General features: G+C 40.5%; 1 protein-coding gene across 13 annotated transcripts in view; it reads left to right on the top strand.

The window, feature by feature from the left end:
* Positions 1-18,303, top strand: part of fam184ab (family with sequence similarity 184 member Ab) — a 172,494-nt gene that overhangs the window by 69,255 nt on the left and 84,936 nt on the right. For all 13 annotated transcript variants that reach the window (XM_072555907.1, XM_072555902.1, XM_072555910.1 and 10 more), the window contains exon 6: positions 1,230-1,352. In XM_072555907.1, the coding sequence (XP_072412008.1) occupies positions 1,230-1,352 (123 nt within the window). The remainder of the gene's footprint in view (positions 1-1,229; positions 1,353-18,303) is intronic.

Here is an 18,303-nt window from a genome sequence, read left to right as displayed (position 1 = left end):
TACCATATCCCTTGTAAGAGTAAAGACAAAAAAGATGTTATGGTAGAGGTATACTGGAAGGGCAGTTGATATTTGTTCCTGTGTAGAATGAAGGTTCATGAGATTCAAAAATAGATAAATACATTGCATAAAGGTTAGTTTCTTATTGTTTAAAATAATAGAAACATAGTTGAAAGTTAAATATTATAATCAGGTTGTTAAACTTACTTCCCAATTCTCTTCCTTTTAATATACCAAACTTCCATTTTTCTGTCTCCTAATCTATACCTTGTTACCCAGGAAGTTACTTGGGCATTGCAGGCTGTGACATTAGAAACGACGTGACTACATGCGCAGTGAGTGCATTCTCTGCAGTTAAGGTGGCAGCAAACCAACCCTCAAAATAAGCTGCATGACACGGAATAAATTTAGAATAGAAAAGAATGAAGGCTGCTTTTTTTTTAATAATGAAGAATTTTGGAAGTGATGATGATAGAAGCAGATTAAAATTTTGAACAATCAACTATCTTTTTTCTGTTTGTATTTCAATTCTGTGCTGTAAGGGTGTTTTCCTGGCTTTTGAACAGTTTTGTAATGTGTGTAGCTGAAAATGTTTAATTTTGTTTCAAAACGGAGGCAAGTGTTTCCACCACTTTGCAACCATTGTGATCCTATTTGATGCTTGAAATGTGTCGAGGATAGATATGACAGTGTGAATGGGTTGGGGGAGAGCATGAGAGATAAGAACATATGTGATGAGCATGAGGTAATGGGAGGGGACAGTGGACTTTGAATTGGAGGAAGTCAGGGAGTTGATGAGAGCTCTGAGAGAGCAGGGGATGGGAGAGATGTATGAAATTGAAGTAAAAGGCATTATTATGCCAATGTATTTTGCAAGAAAACAGTGGGCTTCAAGGATTAAGCAGTTATGCCATGCCTAATATTCAAAAAGCTGTGATGATTTAAAGGATCCACATTGCTGTTAGCACTTATTTAGGTGCTCCCCAACTGCCATTGCTACTCCAGAACTTGTGACCTGAAAGTCTTTCGTCTTGACCCCAATAGATGCCATAACTCAGTTTGGAAGCCTTTCCGTAGGCAAAATAAAAGTTTGGTACTTCATCACAGTTCACTAAAGTCTACCCTGAAAATAACTTCTAAAATCCTGTAGGAGGAATCTATGTGTGCATAAAATTGTATATTTACATTTATTTATTTAAAAGCCTAATTCAAAATTCTTCCCCTTTTAGGAAATGGATCAATATATTGAGAAGGAACGATTACGAATGGAAGATGAGAAAAATCAGTTAAAACAGCAGATGGAAAACCTGCGGGAAGAGTTGACTGCCAAGTTAAATACAGCCAATCAAGAGGCAAGAATCAGATTGGTTACGTTGCTGAGCTTAGATATGATTATGCAAATAGGGAAAGTTATTATTTCAGACCAACAAACTTTTCTGGAAAATTGTCCTATCTAGTATCATACTGTTCATTAAATACACTCAAGTAAATATAATTTTGGGAAAGAAATGAAATCTGGTTGTCTGTGACAAATGGAAAATTGCCAACTTGGTTAGATGTGGAAAGTCTGTGTAGTATAAATTTAGTAGCTTTTGATATTGAGATCAACATCTTGTTGTTTGATAAGGATACTTGAAATGTTGTAACATAATATACAAGACGGTGAGCCAAGTGCTGGAAAGGAGGATTAGTGTAGGTTTACAATAGATTTGTTGGTGCAGACTTGTTGGGTTTAAGGGTCATCTCTACTGTATGATTCTTCTGAGCAATCACAGGTAAACTGAGCTGCAGTATAAATAGCCATTACATAATCAGATGGTGAGGGCTCTTCCCTTCGGCATGGAAGCAGGCCATTCGATCCATCAACTCCACACCGACCCTTGGAAGAGCATCCCATCCAGATTCACACCCCCAACCTTCTCCTGTAACCCTGCATTTCCCTTTGCTAATCCACCTAGTTTGCACTTCCCTGAATAGTATGGGAAATTTAGCATGGCCCATCCACCTAACCTGCACGTTTTAGGACTATGGGAGGAAACCGGAGCACCCAGCTGAAACCCATGCAGACATGGGGAAAGCATGAAACTTCACGCACACACTTACCCGAGAGTGGAATTGAACCTAGGGCCCCTGGCCCTGTGAGGCAGCTGTGCTAACCAATGAGCTGTCATGCCATGTTGTGATAGTGTCTCTATCTCTGAAGTCTTACCTACCTGTCATAAAATGTCTGAACAGGTTTGTTAACATGACTATAATTGCATGAACAACCGGGCTTGAAGAACCAGGATTGAGGTTCACAAGAAGAAGGTGTTAGCAATTTTGGAAAGTGTAAGAATAGTTGAGTCCCCTGGGCAGGATGTGATTTATCCTAGGATTTTCTGGGAAGCCAAGGAGGAGATTGCTGAGCCTTTGGCTTTGATCTTTGTTGTCATTGTCTACAGGAATAGTGCCAGAAGACTGGAGGATAGCAAATGTTGTCACCTTGTTCAAGAAGGGGAGTAGAGGCAACCCTGGTAATAATAGACCAGTGAACTGTACTTCGGTTGTGGGTAAATTGTTGGAAAGGGTTATAAGAAATAGGATTTATAATCATTTAGAAAGGAGCAAGTTGATTAGGGATAGTCAACACAGTCTTGTGAAGGGTAGGTCGTGTCTCACCAACCTTATTGAGTTCTTTGAGAAGGTGACCAAATAGGTGGATGAGGATAAAGTGGTTGATGTGCTGTATATGGATTTCAGTAAGGCGTTTGATAAGTTTCCCCACAGTAAGCTATTGCAGAAAATATGGAGGCATGGGATTGAGGGTGATTTAATGATTTGGAGCAGAAATTGGCTAGCTGAAAGAAGACTGAGGGTGGTGGTTGATGGGAAGTATTTATCCTGAAGTTCACTTGGCTCAGTGGTTAGCACTGTTGTCTCACAGCACCAGGGTGCCAGGTTCGATTCCAGCCTCTGGTGACTGTCTATGTGGAGTTTGCACATTCTCCCAGTGTCTGCGTGGGTTTCCTCTGGGTGCTCCGGTTTCCTTCAAGAGTTCAAAGATGTGCAGGTCAGGTGAATTAGCCATGCTAAATTGCCCATAGTGTTAGGTAAGGGGTAGATGTAGGGGTATGGGTGGGTTGCGCTTCGGCGGGGCGGTGTGGACTTGTTGGGCCGAAGGGCCTGTTTCCACACTGTAAGTAATCTAATCTAATCTAATCTAAAACTCTGGTGCAGCTGCACTTGGAGTATTGTGTACAGTTCTGGTCACCGCATTTTAGGAAGAATGTGGAAGCTTTGGAAAGGGTTCAGAGGAGATTTACCAAGATGTTGCCTGGTATGGAGGGAGGGTCTTACAAGGAAAGGCTGAGGGAATTGAGACTGTTTTTGTTAGAGAGAAGAAGGTTGAGAGGTGACTCAGTTGAGACACAGAAGATAATTGGAGCGTTAGTTAAGGTGGACAGTGAGAGTCTTTTTCCTCGGATGGTGATGGCTAGCATGAGGGGCATAGCTTTAAGTTGAGCGGTGTTAGATACAGGACAGATGTCAGAGATACTTTCTTTACTCAGAGAGTGGTAGGGGTGTGGAACGCACTGTGCAACTGCAGTAGACTCACCAACTTTAAGGGCACTTAAATGATCATTGGATCGACATACAGACGAGAATGGCATAGTCTAGGTTAGATGGACTTCAGATTGGTTTCACAGGTCAGTGCAACATCGAGGGCCAAAGGGCCTGTACTGCACTGTAGTGTTCTGTTGTTCTAACTGAATGTGCCCATTTGCTCAAGAGTTTGATAAAGATGAGGAGACTTAATGTGAATTATTATTTTGAACTTTGCCCTGAGCAACTCTTTAGACTTGCACTTGCCTAGACACTTTCGATGGATATTTGAATGGCAACTTGATGCCAATCAACAATCCATAAACTGAACCTCCTCAAATTCTGTCTGAGTAGAAGCAGCAACTCCATTTCCTTAATTGGATTGAAGAATTGTTAATGAGCTGCACATCGAACATGTCAGCCAGAATACTGAATTCAGTGTTAATCAGCTACAAATAGTGAAATAGAAGCAAAGAAATGTTGCAAAAGCAGAGAGATGAAAGACCTGATAAAGTAAAATAAGATGTGTATAATTTTTAAAAATCCACCAATAATGAAAAGCTAAGGGAATAAGAATTCATCTGTGTAAAAGTTCATTTCAGCACTGGAGAGATTGTTTTACCAGCAATTAAAGCAGACTACACTGTTTAATAATAAACTACTGGATTGGATAAGTTCTTTATTTTGATGCATTTAATGCATATTAATTGGAAGTGTCAAGCTTTATCATTCAGCATAATGAATAGTAGGTCAGATGATGATGACATGTATCTCAGTACAGATCTTGGAGGAACAGGACAGGAAATTTCCTGATTTCTATGTTTAACTGTGCTTGTGCAGTTGCCAGAAGTTGCTTCCTGATTTTGCACAAGTGACAATATATCTGCACTTTATTAATAGTTGCATAGCACGTGAAAGCAAGGAAATTATAAATCATTGAAAGCAACTTGTTCGGAAATGTCATGACACACCTTTGGAGCAGTTGGAACTTGAACCTGGACCTTCTGGCTCAAAGCTAGGGATACTACCACTGAGCCATGAGCCCTTTTTTTTGAAACACATTTGTTACTGGGAAAATTAATTTGGATATTCAAACTATAGCTTTCAGAAATAATTTGACCATTCCTTATTTTGTCATATGTGAAACTCCATCTGCTTTTGCTAATTCTTTTGTTATTAAATTTGACATTTGTCTTTGACTCCCTACAAAGAAATTGTTAGAATTATGTTTATTTGTTACTTTTGTTGTAAAGATTTTCAATTCTTTTAGACAGTTTCTGCATTTGTAGAAAAGAAGTTGTGCAATAAAATTGCTTGTTCACCTAGAGTTTAAATGTCATTTTCACTGATGTATTCCTGAGCTGATGTCTACTGCTGTGGAACTGATTAGAGTCTATTTCCACCTCAATTATTTTGCGTTCTGAGCAAACTAAGCTATCTTTAAGAAGAGTATGGAGTTTGATTCGATCATTTTTCTCCTTTTCGAGGCAGGTACTCTATTTCTTCCCCCTCCCAATGTTGGGAGAATTAATAACCATCTTGAGAATGCCTTAACTGTCTTTAATGAAGTCTAAGACTGATTGTTTCCGAGTCTAACTGTATTAGAAAATGCTGTACAAGTATTTTGTTTGTCAACTTGTGCACCTTCAGTAGAAGGGAATTGATCTCATTGCAAATGTACATGTGACATACACCTTTCTGCATATAAGTAACTAAGCTGTAACATTGGACAAAAGTGTATCTTACCATTAGAACATTGAACACAGGACACATACAGCACAGGAGGGGGCCCTTCGGCCCATGATGTTGTGCTGAACATGATGCCAAAAGAAATTAATCTCCATTGGTCCATATTCCTCCATTTCTTGTATATTCATATGCTTATCTAAAAGCCCCTTAAATGCCCTTATCGTGTCTGCCTCAACCACCACCCCTAGCAGTGCGTTCCAAAATCCTACTACACTCTGTGTTTAAAAAAATTGGCCTGCACGTCCCCTTTGAATTTTGCCCTTCTCACCTTAAATACCTGCCCCTTAGTATTAGACATTTCAACTCTGGGAAGAACATTCTGACTGTTGACCGTTAACCGTTTCTGTGCATCATATAATTTTATTAACTTCTATCAAGTCTTCCCTCACCCTCCCCCACTCAAGAGATAACAATCTAAGATCTTCTAGTCTCTCCTAATAGCTCATAACCTCTAATCCACACACCATCCAGGTAAACCTGTTCTGCAGCCTCTCCAAAACCTCCATCTCCTTCCTGTGAACACAATACTCTTAAGTGTAACCTAACCTAAGTCTTATAAAGCTACAGCTTGACTCCTGTATTCAGTTCCCTGACCAATAAAGGCAAGCATGTCATATACCTTCTTTACCAACCCATCTATTTGCATGGCCACTTTCAGGGAGCTATGGACATGAGCCCCAAGATCCTTCTGTACATCAGTGCTGTTCAGAGTCCTGCCATTAATTTTATACTTTTCCTTAATGTTTGATATCCCAAAGTACAGCACCTTACATTTACCTGGATTAAACTCCATTTGCCATTTCTCCGTCTATATCTGGAACTGATCTACATCACGTTGTATTCTTTGACAATCTTCTACACTATCCATCGCTGTTCTGATCTTTGTATCATCTGCAAACTTATTAACCCACCCATATACATTTTCATCAAAATCATTTGCATATTTCACAAACAGCCCAGTACAGCTCCCTTCGGAACATCTCCAGTCACTGACTTCCAGCCTGAAAATCACGTTTCCACTACTACACTCTATATTCTATGGGCAAGCCAATTCTGAATGCATGCAACCAACTCACTGTGGATCCCACGCATCTTAATCTTCTGGATGAGCCTGCCGTGAGGGATCTTGTTGAAAGCCTTACTAAAATCCATGTAAACGACATCCATTACTCTACCCTCATCGATCACCTTCGTCACCTCGTCGAAAGTCTCAATCAAGTTACTAAGACATGGCCTGCCTTGCACAAGGCCATGCTTTTCCAAATGTGCATAAATGGTATCCTGAAGAATTCTCTCCAATAGTTTCCCAACCACTGATGTAAGACTCGCCGGTCCGTAGTTTCCTGGATTATCTCTATTTCCCTTCTCAAACGAAGGAACAACATTAGTTACTTGCTATTCCTGTAGGACCTCGCCAGTGGCTAGCTAGGATACAAAGATCTTGGTCAAGGCCCCAGCAATCTCCTTTCTTGCCTCTCAGTAACTGGGGTAGATGCTATTGGGCCTTGGGGTCATAGCCACCTTACTGCTCTTCAAGAGATCAACACCACTTCTTTCTTGATCTCAAAATGCCCAAGCATATTAGCATGCTCCACACAAATCTAATTATTCTCTATTTCTTCTCCTGGTGAATACTGATGAAAAATATTCATTTAGGATCTCGTTCAGATCCTCTGTCTCCAAGTACAAGTTCCCTCCTTTATCATTGAGTGGTCCTACCTTCTCTCTAGTTATCCTCTTGTTTTCAACGTATCTATTGAAAGCCTTAGGATTCTCTTTAACCATCCTTGTCAACGTCATTTCATGGCTTCTTGCTCTTCTAATTTCCTACTTGAGTACATTCCTGCTTTAATAATATTCATCTTGGGCACTGTCTGATTTTGGCTTCCTAAACCTTACATATGCTTCTTTTTCCCTTTTGACTAAATTCACAACCTCCCTTGTTATCCAAGGGTATCTAACCTTGCCATCCATGTCCGTCCTTCTTTCTCGAAAATGCCGGTCTTGAACGCTCATCAGCTGTTCTTAACAATTCCCACATGTCAAATGTGGACTTGCCTGATAACAGCTCCTCCCAATTAACACTCCCTAGCTCCTACCAAATAGTGATATAATTTGCCTTCCCCCAATTTAATACTTTCCTGACCTGTCCTTGTTCATAGCTATCTTAAAACTTAAGGAGTTGTGATCACTACTTCCAAAATGCTCTCCCACTGAGCCTGACCAGGCTCAATAGCCAAATCAAGGCCCAGTATGGCCCCTTCTCTAGTTGGACTATCCACATACTCTTTCATGAACTGGTCTTGAATGGTTCTAACAAATCCTGCACCGTCTAAGCCTCTTGCTCTAAAGGAGTACCAGTCAATATTGGGGAAGTTAAAGTCACTCACTCTACCCATATTCCCTCAATGGATGAGCAATCCACTATATCCTCTGAGTGCAGATGTAACATCTCCCTAATTAATAATGCAACTCCTCCACCTGTTTTACCTTCCTCTATGTAGTCAACAATGAAATCCTGGAGCTTTGAGCAGCCAGTCCTGTCCCAATCATGACCAGGTCTCTGGAGTGGCCACAGCATTATAGTCCCATGTAGTGAGCCAGGCTCTAAGCTTAACTGCCTTACCTATAATACTCCTTATGTTGAAATAAACATAGTTCAGCCCATTAGTATCATTGTGTTCATTTACTGTCTCTACCTGTTCTTTCTTTCTTTCTGATTTACTGGTGCTAACATCTATCTTCCCCTCAATTTGCTGATCTGCCACTCTAATTTAAACCCTCCCAAGTCGCACTAGTGCCATTATTCTGCAGTTACATCTATTCTACCTGCCCAGTGACAGCATACTGCAACAAACACAGATAACACTGGGGAAATTCAGCAAGTGTCTGGTGAGCGAAACAGAATGAATCTTTTGAGTCCAATATGACTCCTCTTCAGAACTCCAGTTCTCCACTTCTCCAGCTCTGAAGAGAAGTTATACTAACTTCAAGTTTTAACTCTTTTTCTTTCTCCACAGATGCTGCCAGACTTGCTGAGTTTCTGCAACATTCTATGTGTTTGTTTCAAACTTCCTGCATCCGTGATATTTAAATCGTAATTGTTTACCGTATCTGGGTTGATATTTTGTTTGGATGAAAGGTATGCCTTAATTTGTGACAGGTTGTTCAAGTCATCTATTTTATCAAACTCATTAGGCTGAATCCATACTCACAGTCAGCACTTGATGTCTAAGATGTTGCACAACTGCCCAGATAAATGGACATTTCTTGAAACTGGTTGACTTTATCAAATCTGTCTGAATAGAATCTGTCTAGACTTTTTCCACAAACATAAATTTGTAATTGGAATATTGTTCACATATCTTTATGGCCACACTTGCTTTATAGTATGGTATAAGAGTGAAATATTTTGATATTCATCTAATTTGATACTTTGAGATTAAATTCATTATCAGTTATGTTGGCATTTGCAGCCTGATTAAAATGCATACCACTTCAGTAATTACTCTTCCTGAAATCTGCTATCCAAATAGTCACAAAGGAGTTGAAACAATTGTATCACTGTCAACATAATTGTCTAGAGCGACCAGAACCTTTTTAACTTCAATAAAGATGCTCAGCAGAGTCTTCAGTTTATTGAAACAAAAACAGAAATTGGTAGAGAACCTCAGCAGGTATGACAGCATCTTTAGGAAGAAAATGTTTTGTTAACATTTTGAATCCAGAGACCAGCATCCGCAATTCTTTGTTTTACTTTAGTTTGTTGAGCTTGTCCTTTGCAAATTGAATAGCTTTGAAAGAATTTGTACAGTGTCGCCAGTTTACTTGGATCATTGTTCAGAACTGTCAATGCAACATGATGTTGTGCTTTTGTGAACATTTTTAGGCACTGTTTGTTTATTAGTTTGTTGCAATTATTCATTTGCTCTGTGCAGTGTTTGATCAAGACATTGCAGTAAATGCATGAATGCGAAACTGCTAAGTGTCTTGACTGCCACTTCACTTCATTCAGAGGTCAAAATGCCACTGTACCACATACTGTTACTTAGGACAATTCGAAGAATTTTCCATTCTTCACAAGTGGCTGATGAATATTGTCCGCTTAATTGTATGTTCTTAGAAGCTTTTTTTTAACATAATGCACAATTGAGACTGCCTCTGAGCATGATCTGTTCCAAGATCCTCTATGAGTAACAGTGCTGTTCTGAGAAATGCTCGATTCAATTTTCAGCAATACCATTATTGCATTTTTCTTTCCAAGCAAAGAAGTTCTGTATGATGTAAACCATTTTCTGTAAATCAAGGTTAAAACACATAAAGTAGCTTGATTACTATCTCAGTGGAGACTCCATTGCAAGCAGTTCAGTTTCAAACTTTCTGCATAGACAGTTGCAAACAATTTCAGATTCTAGTTGAAACTTGCTCTACAAAATCAATACTTTTTATACTGAAACAGCTCTGCTCATGTCTACTATTAATGTATGAAAATCTGATTTGCACCATTCACCAAGAAACTGTTTGACAAAGTTAATTCACTCCACAGATTCAAAGGTATAATTCTTGGATTAGCTCTCAGTAATTGCTGTATATTTTACCACATGACCTGAATGTCTTGCATAGAAAACATGAATATATTCATCTTTACTGCAATTAGAACTTTCACCGTATCAGGATTGATCAATTTTGTGCTTTGGACACTCCATCTTCATCTCTCAGTCTCCTGATGTTCTGGTAAAATTCTATTTTTGTTGTAGTTTCATAAATTAATAACAGAATCTATGTGGATTTTTTGGTTCAAATGCTGCTTTAGGTAATCCAATTTGTTTTTTTCCCAGTGCTGAGCTCACCATTTACTCTGGAACAAACAATGCATAGAGCACTAAAATAAAACCAAGAATGGTGGATACTAGAGATCTGAAACTGAAACAAAAATTGCTGGGAAAACTCAACAGGTCTGGCAGCATTTGTGTGAAGAAACCAGAATTAATATTATAAGTCCAGTGAGTCTTCATCAGAACTATTAGTAGCTAGGAAGATGTGGTATTTATACTAAAGCCGAAGTGGGGGTGGGGGGGAGGTTTGGGAGGAAAGGGGAAAGGGAGCGTTGAGTGAATAAGTGGAGATGGAGCCCAGAGAGAGATAGATGAAAAGGGAAGGTAAATGTTAATACCACTTTGTTCTCACAGATGCTGCCAGACCTGAGTTTTTCCAGTAATTTACCTTTTTGTTTCAGATCTCCAACATCTGCAGTTCTTTGTTTTAGTGTTTAACTCACTGCCACATTTCTTTCAGCTTTGTTCATCTTGAAGAAGTTCTTCTCTCTTTAGCAGGATTTCCATTTTAACCTTATTCTCCACCTTTACTTTCATTTTCTCTCTTGGTATTTGACAAAGTCTTTGCCAAAACTCAACTTCCCTAGCCACATCACACTCTTCCGTGACTGCCTCCGGATCAGACTCACCCCACGTGGATTACCACTGAAGTTTCATCCTTTGTGTTTTGAATCCACTTAGGATCACAGGTATCCATGTGATGAACAAAGTTTCTCGGACAGCTGTTCTCTCTGTATCCTGAGACCTACACTGATTGCTATGATCCACTGTATGAATATTCTTGACCTTTGTCTCCATTAACACTGCCTCATTCTGTCACAGAGCCATCCCACCTCCCAGTTTCACTTAAATCTCCAGCTCGCTTGACGAACTAACAGAAAACGTTTTCTCTTCCTTTCAGGGCCATTAAGGAATACAAGTTGGAACAACTTCAGGAATATTGCTCATCTCTCCTTCCCTCTGATTCCATCCTTTTCCCTAATCCCACCATTTGTTGGGTATTTACTATTCCTTTGACTTTCTACTCTCTGATGTTGAATGTTCTGTCCTCAGCATTGGCCTTAATTTTATCCCTCTGCACTCCCACCTCAATGAGTTTCAGGCACAGCCTGACATTGAACTTTTCTTCTGTCACCTCCATGCCCAATTCTTCAGAGAGGAGTCCTCTCCCAATCTCTCAGACCCCTTCACCTGTCTCCAACACTCTCTCTCCACCTACCCCTTTTTTGGCGTTTTGCTTGAGCTTGATCTGATTATTGAGAACTGTTGACGTGGCATTAGTGACTTCAGTTTCTGTGCCCCCGACCTTACCCATTTCAACCTATCTTCCTCTGAATTGACTGCACTCCATGACCTCCGATCCAACCCTGACTTTGTAATTGGGTCTGCTGGCAAGGGTGGTGCTGTTGTCTTGTGTACTGACCTCTACATTGTGGACACTAAATGCCAAACCTTAGACACCATCTCCAATCTTCCCTTGGACCATGATCCCACCATTGAACATCAGGCCATTGTGTCCACGATTGTCACAAACCTCATCTCATCTGGAAATCTCCTTAATGCTGCCTCTGAGTTCATTGACCCCTAACCCTGTCCAGCCCTCTTTTGCCTTCTCAAAAACCGCAATCAGGACTGCCCAGGCAGATCCATTGCTTCTGCTTGTTCCTGCCCTACAGAACTTATTTCTTCCTCCCTTGAAGCAATTTTTTTCTCCCCTTTCCAATCCCCTTATTTGTGTGTCAGTTTCAGAATTTCCAGTTTGCAGGCTGCAGCCGTATCCTCAATGAACGTGCAAACCCTTTTACATGCGCATCCCTCATCAGGATGCTCTAGGCCCACCACTACTTCCTTGATAAAAGGCCTGAGCCGACCTCATCCACCACCACCCTCCTCCATCTGGCTGAGCTTGTCCTTGCTTTGAACAACTTCTCCTTTAATTCTTGTCACTTCAAGTCAAAGATGTGGCCATCGGTGCCAGCATTGGCCCCAGTTATGCCTGTGTCTTTGTGGGATATGTGGAACATTCCTTGTTCCAGTCTGACTCCGGCTCCCACTCATAACTCTTTCTCTGGTGTATCGATGACATCCTTGGTGCTGCTTCCCTCTCTCTCTTTTATCATTTTCACTTCCTATTTCCAGTCTTCCCTCACCTTCACCTAGTTCATTTCCAAATCCTCACTTCCCCTTCCTCGACTGTCTCTTTTCCCATGTCTGGGGATTGGCTGGTCACCAATATACACTGCAAACCTACTGACACCTAAGATGGTACTGTGTGTTGGGGACATTGTTACACTGTAACTAATCTTGGAGCTGAAGAAGTGGTTACTTTGTACCTGAATGTTGCTGTGATGAGTTATCAACTTTTCAATGTGCTCATTTGAGTACTTGTGACAATAAAGCTAATTCAATTCATTTTGATTCAATTTCCACAGTTCCTTCAACTATAAATCCTCACACCCAACTTCCTTTAATGTCTCCATTCCATTCTCCCAGTTTCTCCATCTCTGTCACAGTGAAGAAGGTTATCTAAGATTACAAAGAGATCTTGATCAATTGGGTCAATGGGCTGAGGAGTGGCAGGTGGAGTTTGATTTGGATAACCATGGACTATTGCATTTTAGTAAAACAGAAAAGGGCAGGACTTACATAATTAATGGTAAGGCCCTATGTAGACTTGTAGAGCAGAAATATCTAGAGGATCAGGTACAAAGTTCTTTGAAATTTGCATCACATGTAGGCAGGCATGTAGCACGCTTGCTTTCATTGCTCAGATCTTTGCATATGGAATTTGGAATGTTGAGGTTGTACATGATGTTGATGAGGCCTTTTTTGGAGTACATGTACAGTTCTGGTTGCCCTTCTTTAGGAAGGATGTTATTAAATTGGAGAAGAACAGAAAAGATTTACCAGGATGTTGCCAGAAATGGAGGGTTTGAGTTCAAATGGTAGGTTGGATAGGCTGCATCCAAAGGATTGTAAGCTGCCATTTCTGTCACCTCCAGTGGAATGCTGCAACCAAACACACATTCTCCTCCCCTTCCTTGTCAGCCTTACACAGGGCCCATTCCCACTTGGAAACCTTGGTCCAGTCCTCTTTCACTCTCAACATGTGCCGACAGTCCTAGCATCTTTCCTTGCAATGGCAGAAGATGTAGCATGTGCTCGTTTACTTTCTCCTCACGCCCAAGGCCCCAAATATATCTTCCAGGTGAAGCATCTATGCTTAATTTAATATAATCTACTGTATTTGCTGTTCACAATGTGGTTCCCTCTACATGAGGGATATGAAACACAGGTTGGCTGACTGCTTTGCAGGACATCTATGTTTGAACTAGAAAAATGACCTTGAGCTTCCAATTGAATTTAATTTAATAAGCTTAATTGTCACATGTACTTAATGAATACAGTGAAAAAGTTATAAGTCGTCACTTACAGTGCCATCATAGGTGTAAAGGTTCCTAGGTACAATCTTTAGTTACAGAACAGAGGAATCAAGAAAAAGTTATATTACAGCTATACACAATATAATCATAGGTCAGAAAAGCAAGTAGCAAAGTTAAAAAGACAAACATCACAGTCTCTCTCCAAAGTTTGTTGTAGATGTGCTGCAGTGTTCCAGTGAGCCTTAGTGCAAGGGACTCTGCAGTCTGTCAGACCCAATATCGAGTTCAATATGTTTACAGCCTGATATCATCTTTTCATGTTTTTTTCATCCATCCCACATCTGGCCCTGTTTTGACATGTGTTGCTCTACCACAGTCATCCATTCTCGGCCCTTTATCACATTTTATAAGTTGCATTCAGCACAGCTGACCTATTTTTGCACTCTTAGCTCTTATTATCACTTATTCAGCTTTTTTCTGTCGTAGTTTACTATCCATAATTTCTTTGTTTGCCTACCCCTTTCGTGTCTGTCTCTGTCTGGTCTGTGTCTCCACCTATGTGCTCACCCCTCTCCTTCACCCTACTTTGGCTTCATCATAGATATCACTTTTTCCCAGCTATGAACAGTTTTGATGAAAAGTCACCAGACTCGAAATGTTAATGCCGCTTTCTTCCCACAGATCCTACCAGATCTGCTGAGTTTCTCCACTAATTTCTGTTTTTGTTTTGGTACATAGGACATTGTTGGTTTCACAGTTTGTATCTTCTGTAAATGTGCTGGAGATGGCATTTCAATTTTGTTGCTCTTGGAAAGGCATTTCTTTTTGAAATATGCACAGGATTTGTTTTATATGGAGCTTGAAGATTCCTTTGCGTTTCTTTGGACATATTTTAATTTTTTTTAATCAAGAAAACAAGTTTAAAATCATGAAGAAAGGATGTTACTTGCATTACCTCCTGCTTTCTCAATCTAGTGTTGCTTGGTCTTCTGGGTCACTACATATGATAAACTATAAACTCCCCATTCCTAGAACTTCTGAGTTGTGAGCTGGCCTCTTCCCCTTCCCTGAGCCAGCTTCCTGCTGCATTCTCATACTGGACTTGCGCTTAATCAGAAGCTGGAACTCCAGTGCTATGAACTGGCTGACTGACTGACTGTTCAGAATGACTGGGCTTTGTGGTTATGGTTTGCACGAAGGCTCATGAGGTGTACATGTTTTTTCACAATATTATACAGCTCATTATAGGGAATGTTGATGGAGAGGATTGAGGTCCTCCTCCGGAAAGTTGGCAGACATGCAGCAGGGAACATCTCTGTTGATGGCGATCTTCCTTTACCTTCTCTCTCACTTCCAGCTCGTCCTCCCGAGATATTTGCTTCTCAGGCCTTACTGTCCTCAAGGTTCATACTACCACAATGAAATCGAAAGAGAGTTGAAAATATCAATTGACCTGTCCAGATATCAGAATTATCTGATCAGAAGTGTAGTAGTCTGATCAGTAATTGTTCTTCCAAGTAAATTACTTGTTTTTTTATTAGCTTTTGTTTCTGCCTGTGACTCCCAAAGGTCAATGAATAACATTTTCTTCAAAGGATGTCCCCTAAAATCTATTCACACAAGTGAAATTCTCAGGCAACCTGGACTTGTGGAGGATGAATGAGTCCTAGTAGCAGGTAGGAAAATGAGCATGCATGTGAGGAAATTCTTATAGTCTTAGACGAGTTGGACATCAAGTGAGTAGATGTCCTTCCAGTTAATGATCTCACAAAGGATTGCTGGACAGCTTGCAGGCCACAATGTCACAATTGATACGCTGCACTTGGGTAAACTTAGCATGAAGGTGAAAGCCAGTGCTTTCTGTCTTTGTGAGGCTAAGTCAGTTGAGCTTGAGAACAGAGTACGTGGGTGATCTGTGAGTTGCAGCTCGGAATTGTTGTTAACGGTTTGGCCGTCATTGCCTTTCTGGTGCTCTTCCTTTTCTTTCCCCCCAATGCCTTTGATTCGACCTACCTGGCAGAAAATGTTGCGCCTCATAGTCAGCAGACCCAAAATCTGATAATCATCCCTCCAAATCCAATTGGAGCGAGGCAGAATTGAAAGCCTTTGTTTTAAACCATTTTTCTTGCTGAATTCATAATAATTTGGATGAATTGATAGTCATTGATTTCTGTTTGTGCTATGATATGATAGTCATTACAGAAATGTGATTATAAAGGGGAGCAAGGCTGGGACCTGAATATTCAAAGGTATTTGACATTTGAAGAGGAAGGAAGAAAGAACATGGAGTTGGAGTAGCTCTGTTAAGGGTGAGATTAGCTTGAAGTGATCTTGCCTCAGAAGGTCAAGATACAGTATGTAGAATCAGATTGGGTGGAGCTAAGCCATAACGAAGGAAAGCTATTGATGGATGTAGTTTATGAGACTGTTAACAATAGCTACACTATAATATAGAGTATACATCATGAAATAATGAGACACACAAATATCTTACTACAATAATCTTAGGTGTCTTTAATCTCCATGTTGATTGGACAAAACAAGTTTGTAAATTCATTGAGTGTGTTCAGAATAATTTTGTGTGTTGCTGTGACTTTTGGAAAATGTCAGGAGAGATGCAGGGTGCTGTGAGTTGATTAAAAGAACACTCAAACTTGAAATGACCAGACAAGAATAGTGATCGGATGGATTAGGAATGCAGACCAAAAGTGGACACAAAACAAAATTGGCAGGATGGGATCAGGCAGGAAGGTCGAGCCAAAAAGAGTTAGAGGAAATTGATTATTATTTCAGGCAGCTTTGAAATTAATAAATAAATATTGAACAAATACACTAATTGTTATCTCATCCTAATTCACTGATGACTAACTAGCTAAAGATATTGATGGTTGGTTTGTTTCAAGTTCCCAATTGTTTAGTCAATAAATTTAATAGAAACGTATGTGCACATCTCAACAATGTATAACATTGTTTCCCTGTAAATATCAATTCCCTTCTCAGAGATTTTGCAAATATAGTTATTTATCCTAAGACCCTCTGCAAGTATAAGGTGCCAGTTTCTAGCCTTTTCTCTGAACAATTAGAACACAGAATGTTACAGCGTGGTATAGGCCCTTCGGCCCGTGATGTTGCACCAACCTGTGAAAATAATCTGATGCCCATCTAACCTACACCGTTCGATTATTATCTATATGTATATCCTTAACATCGGCAAGTCTACTACTGTTGCAGGCAGGCCATTCCACGCCACTACTACTCTCTTAGTAAAGAAACTACCTCTAATATCTGTCCTAAATCTATCACCCCTCAATTTAAAGCTATGTCCCCTCGTGTTAGCCTTCACCACCCGAGGAAAAGGGCTCTCACTGTCCATCCTATCTAACCATCTGATTATCTTGTATGGCTCAATTAAGTGACCTCGCAACCTTCTTCTTTCCACTGAAAACAGCCTCAGTTCCTTCAGCCTTTCCTTTCTTACCGGGCAACATCCTAGTAAATCTCCTCTGAACCCTTTCCAAAGCTTCCACATCCTTCCTATAATGTGGTGAAGAGAACTGCAACACTCCAGGTGTGGCCTTACCAGCGTCTTGTACAGCTGAAGCATGACCTCGTGGATCCTAAACTCCGTCCCCCTACCAATAAACGCCAACACATCATATGCCTTCTTAACAATCCTATCAACCTGGTGGCAACTTGCAGGGATTTAGATTAGATTATATTCCCTACAGCGTGGAGACAGGCCCCCAACAAGTCCATAATGACCCTCCGAAGATTAATCCACCCAGACCCATTTCCCTCTGACTAATGCAGCTAACACTATGGGCAATTTAACATCGCCAATTCACTTGACCTACACATCTTTGGACTGTGGGAGGAAACCGGAGCACCCCGAGGAAACCCATGCCGCCACGGGGCGAATGTGCAAACTCCACACAGACAGACAGTCCCCTGAGGCTGGAATCAAACCTGGGACCCTGGCAGCATTGCTAACCACTGAGCTACCATGCCACCCGTAGATTTATGCACCAGGACACTGAGATCTCTCTGTTCATCTACATTGCCAAGAATGTTACCATTTGCCCAGTACTCTGCATTCCTATTATTTCTTCTGAAGTGAACTACCTCACTTTTCCACATGTAACTCCATTTGCCACTTCTCAGTCCAGCTCTGCATCATATCTCTGTCTCTCTATAACCCACAACATCCTTCGGCACTATCCACAACTCTGTCTACTTTAGTGTCATCCGCAAATTTACTAACCCATCCTCCTATGCCCACATCCAGATTATTTATAAAAATGACAAACAGAGTGGCCCCAAAACAGATCCTTGCGGCACACCACTGGTAACTGAGCTCCAGGATAAACATTTCCCATCAGCCACCACCCTCTGTCTTCTTTCAGCTCGCCAATTTCTGATCCAAACCGTTAAATCGCCTTCAATCCTGAAACTCCGTATTTTGTTCAATAGCCTACTGTGTGGAACCTTGTCAAACACCTTACTGAAGTCCATATACACCACATCTACTGCTTTACCTTCATCCACCATTTTTGTCACTTTCTCGTAGAATTGCAAAAAGTAAAATTGCATGTTTTTGTTTAAGAGTGAAGGAAGGTCTTGTTTGATTAATACGATATAATTTTGGGCCAGAAAAATATATGTTTATAATTCAGAAGGTCTTGGTGCTGGAATAAACTTATTGGTGACAGATACGTTTTTTGTGTCAGTGCCGAGAGGGCAGTGATTATGGGAGA

This window comes from Chiloscyllium punctatum, chromosome 3 (assembly GCF_047496795.1).
Source record: "Chiloscyllium punctatum isolate Juve2018m chromosome 3, sChiPun1.3, whole genome shotgun sequence".
Classification (NCBI taxonomy): domain Eukaryota; kingdom Metazoa; phylum Chordata; class Chondrichthyes; order Orectolobiformes; family Hemiscylliidae; genus Chiloscyllium; species Chiloscyllium punctatum.
This window is presented reverse-complemented; position numbering and strand designations above follow the sequence as displayed.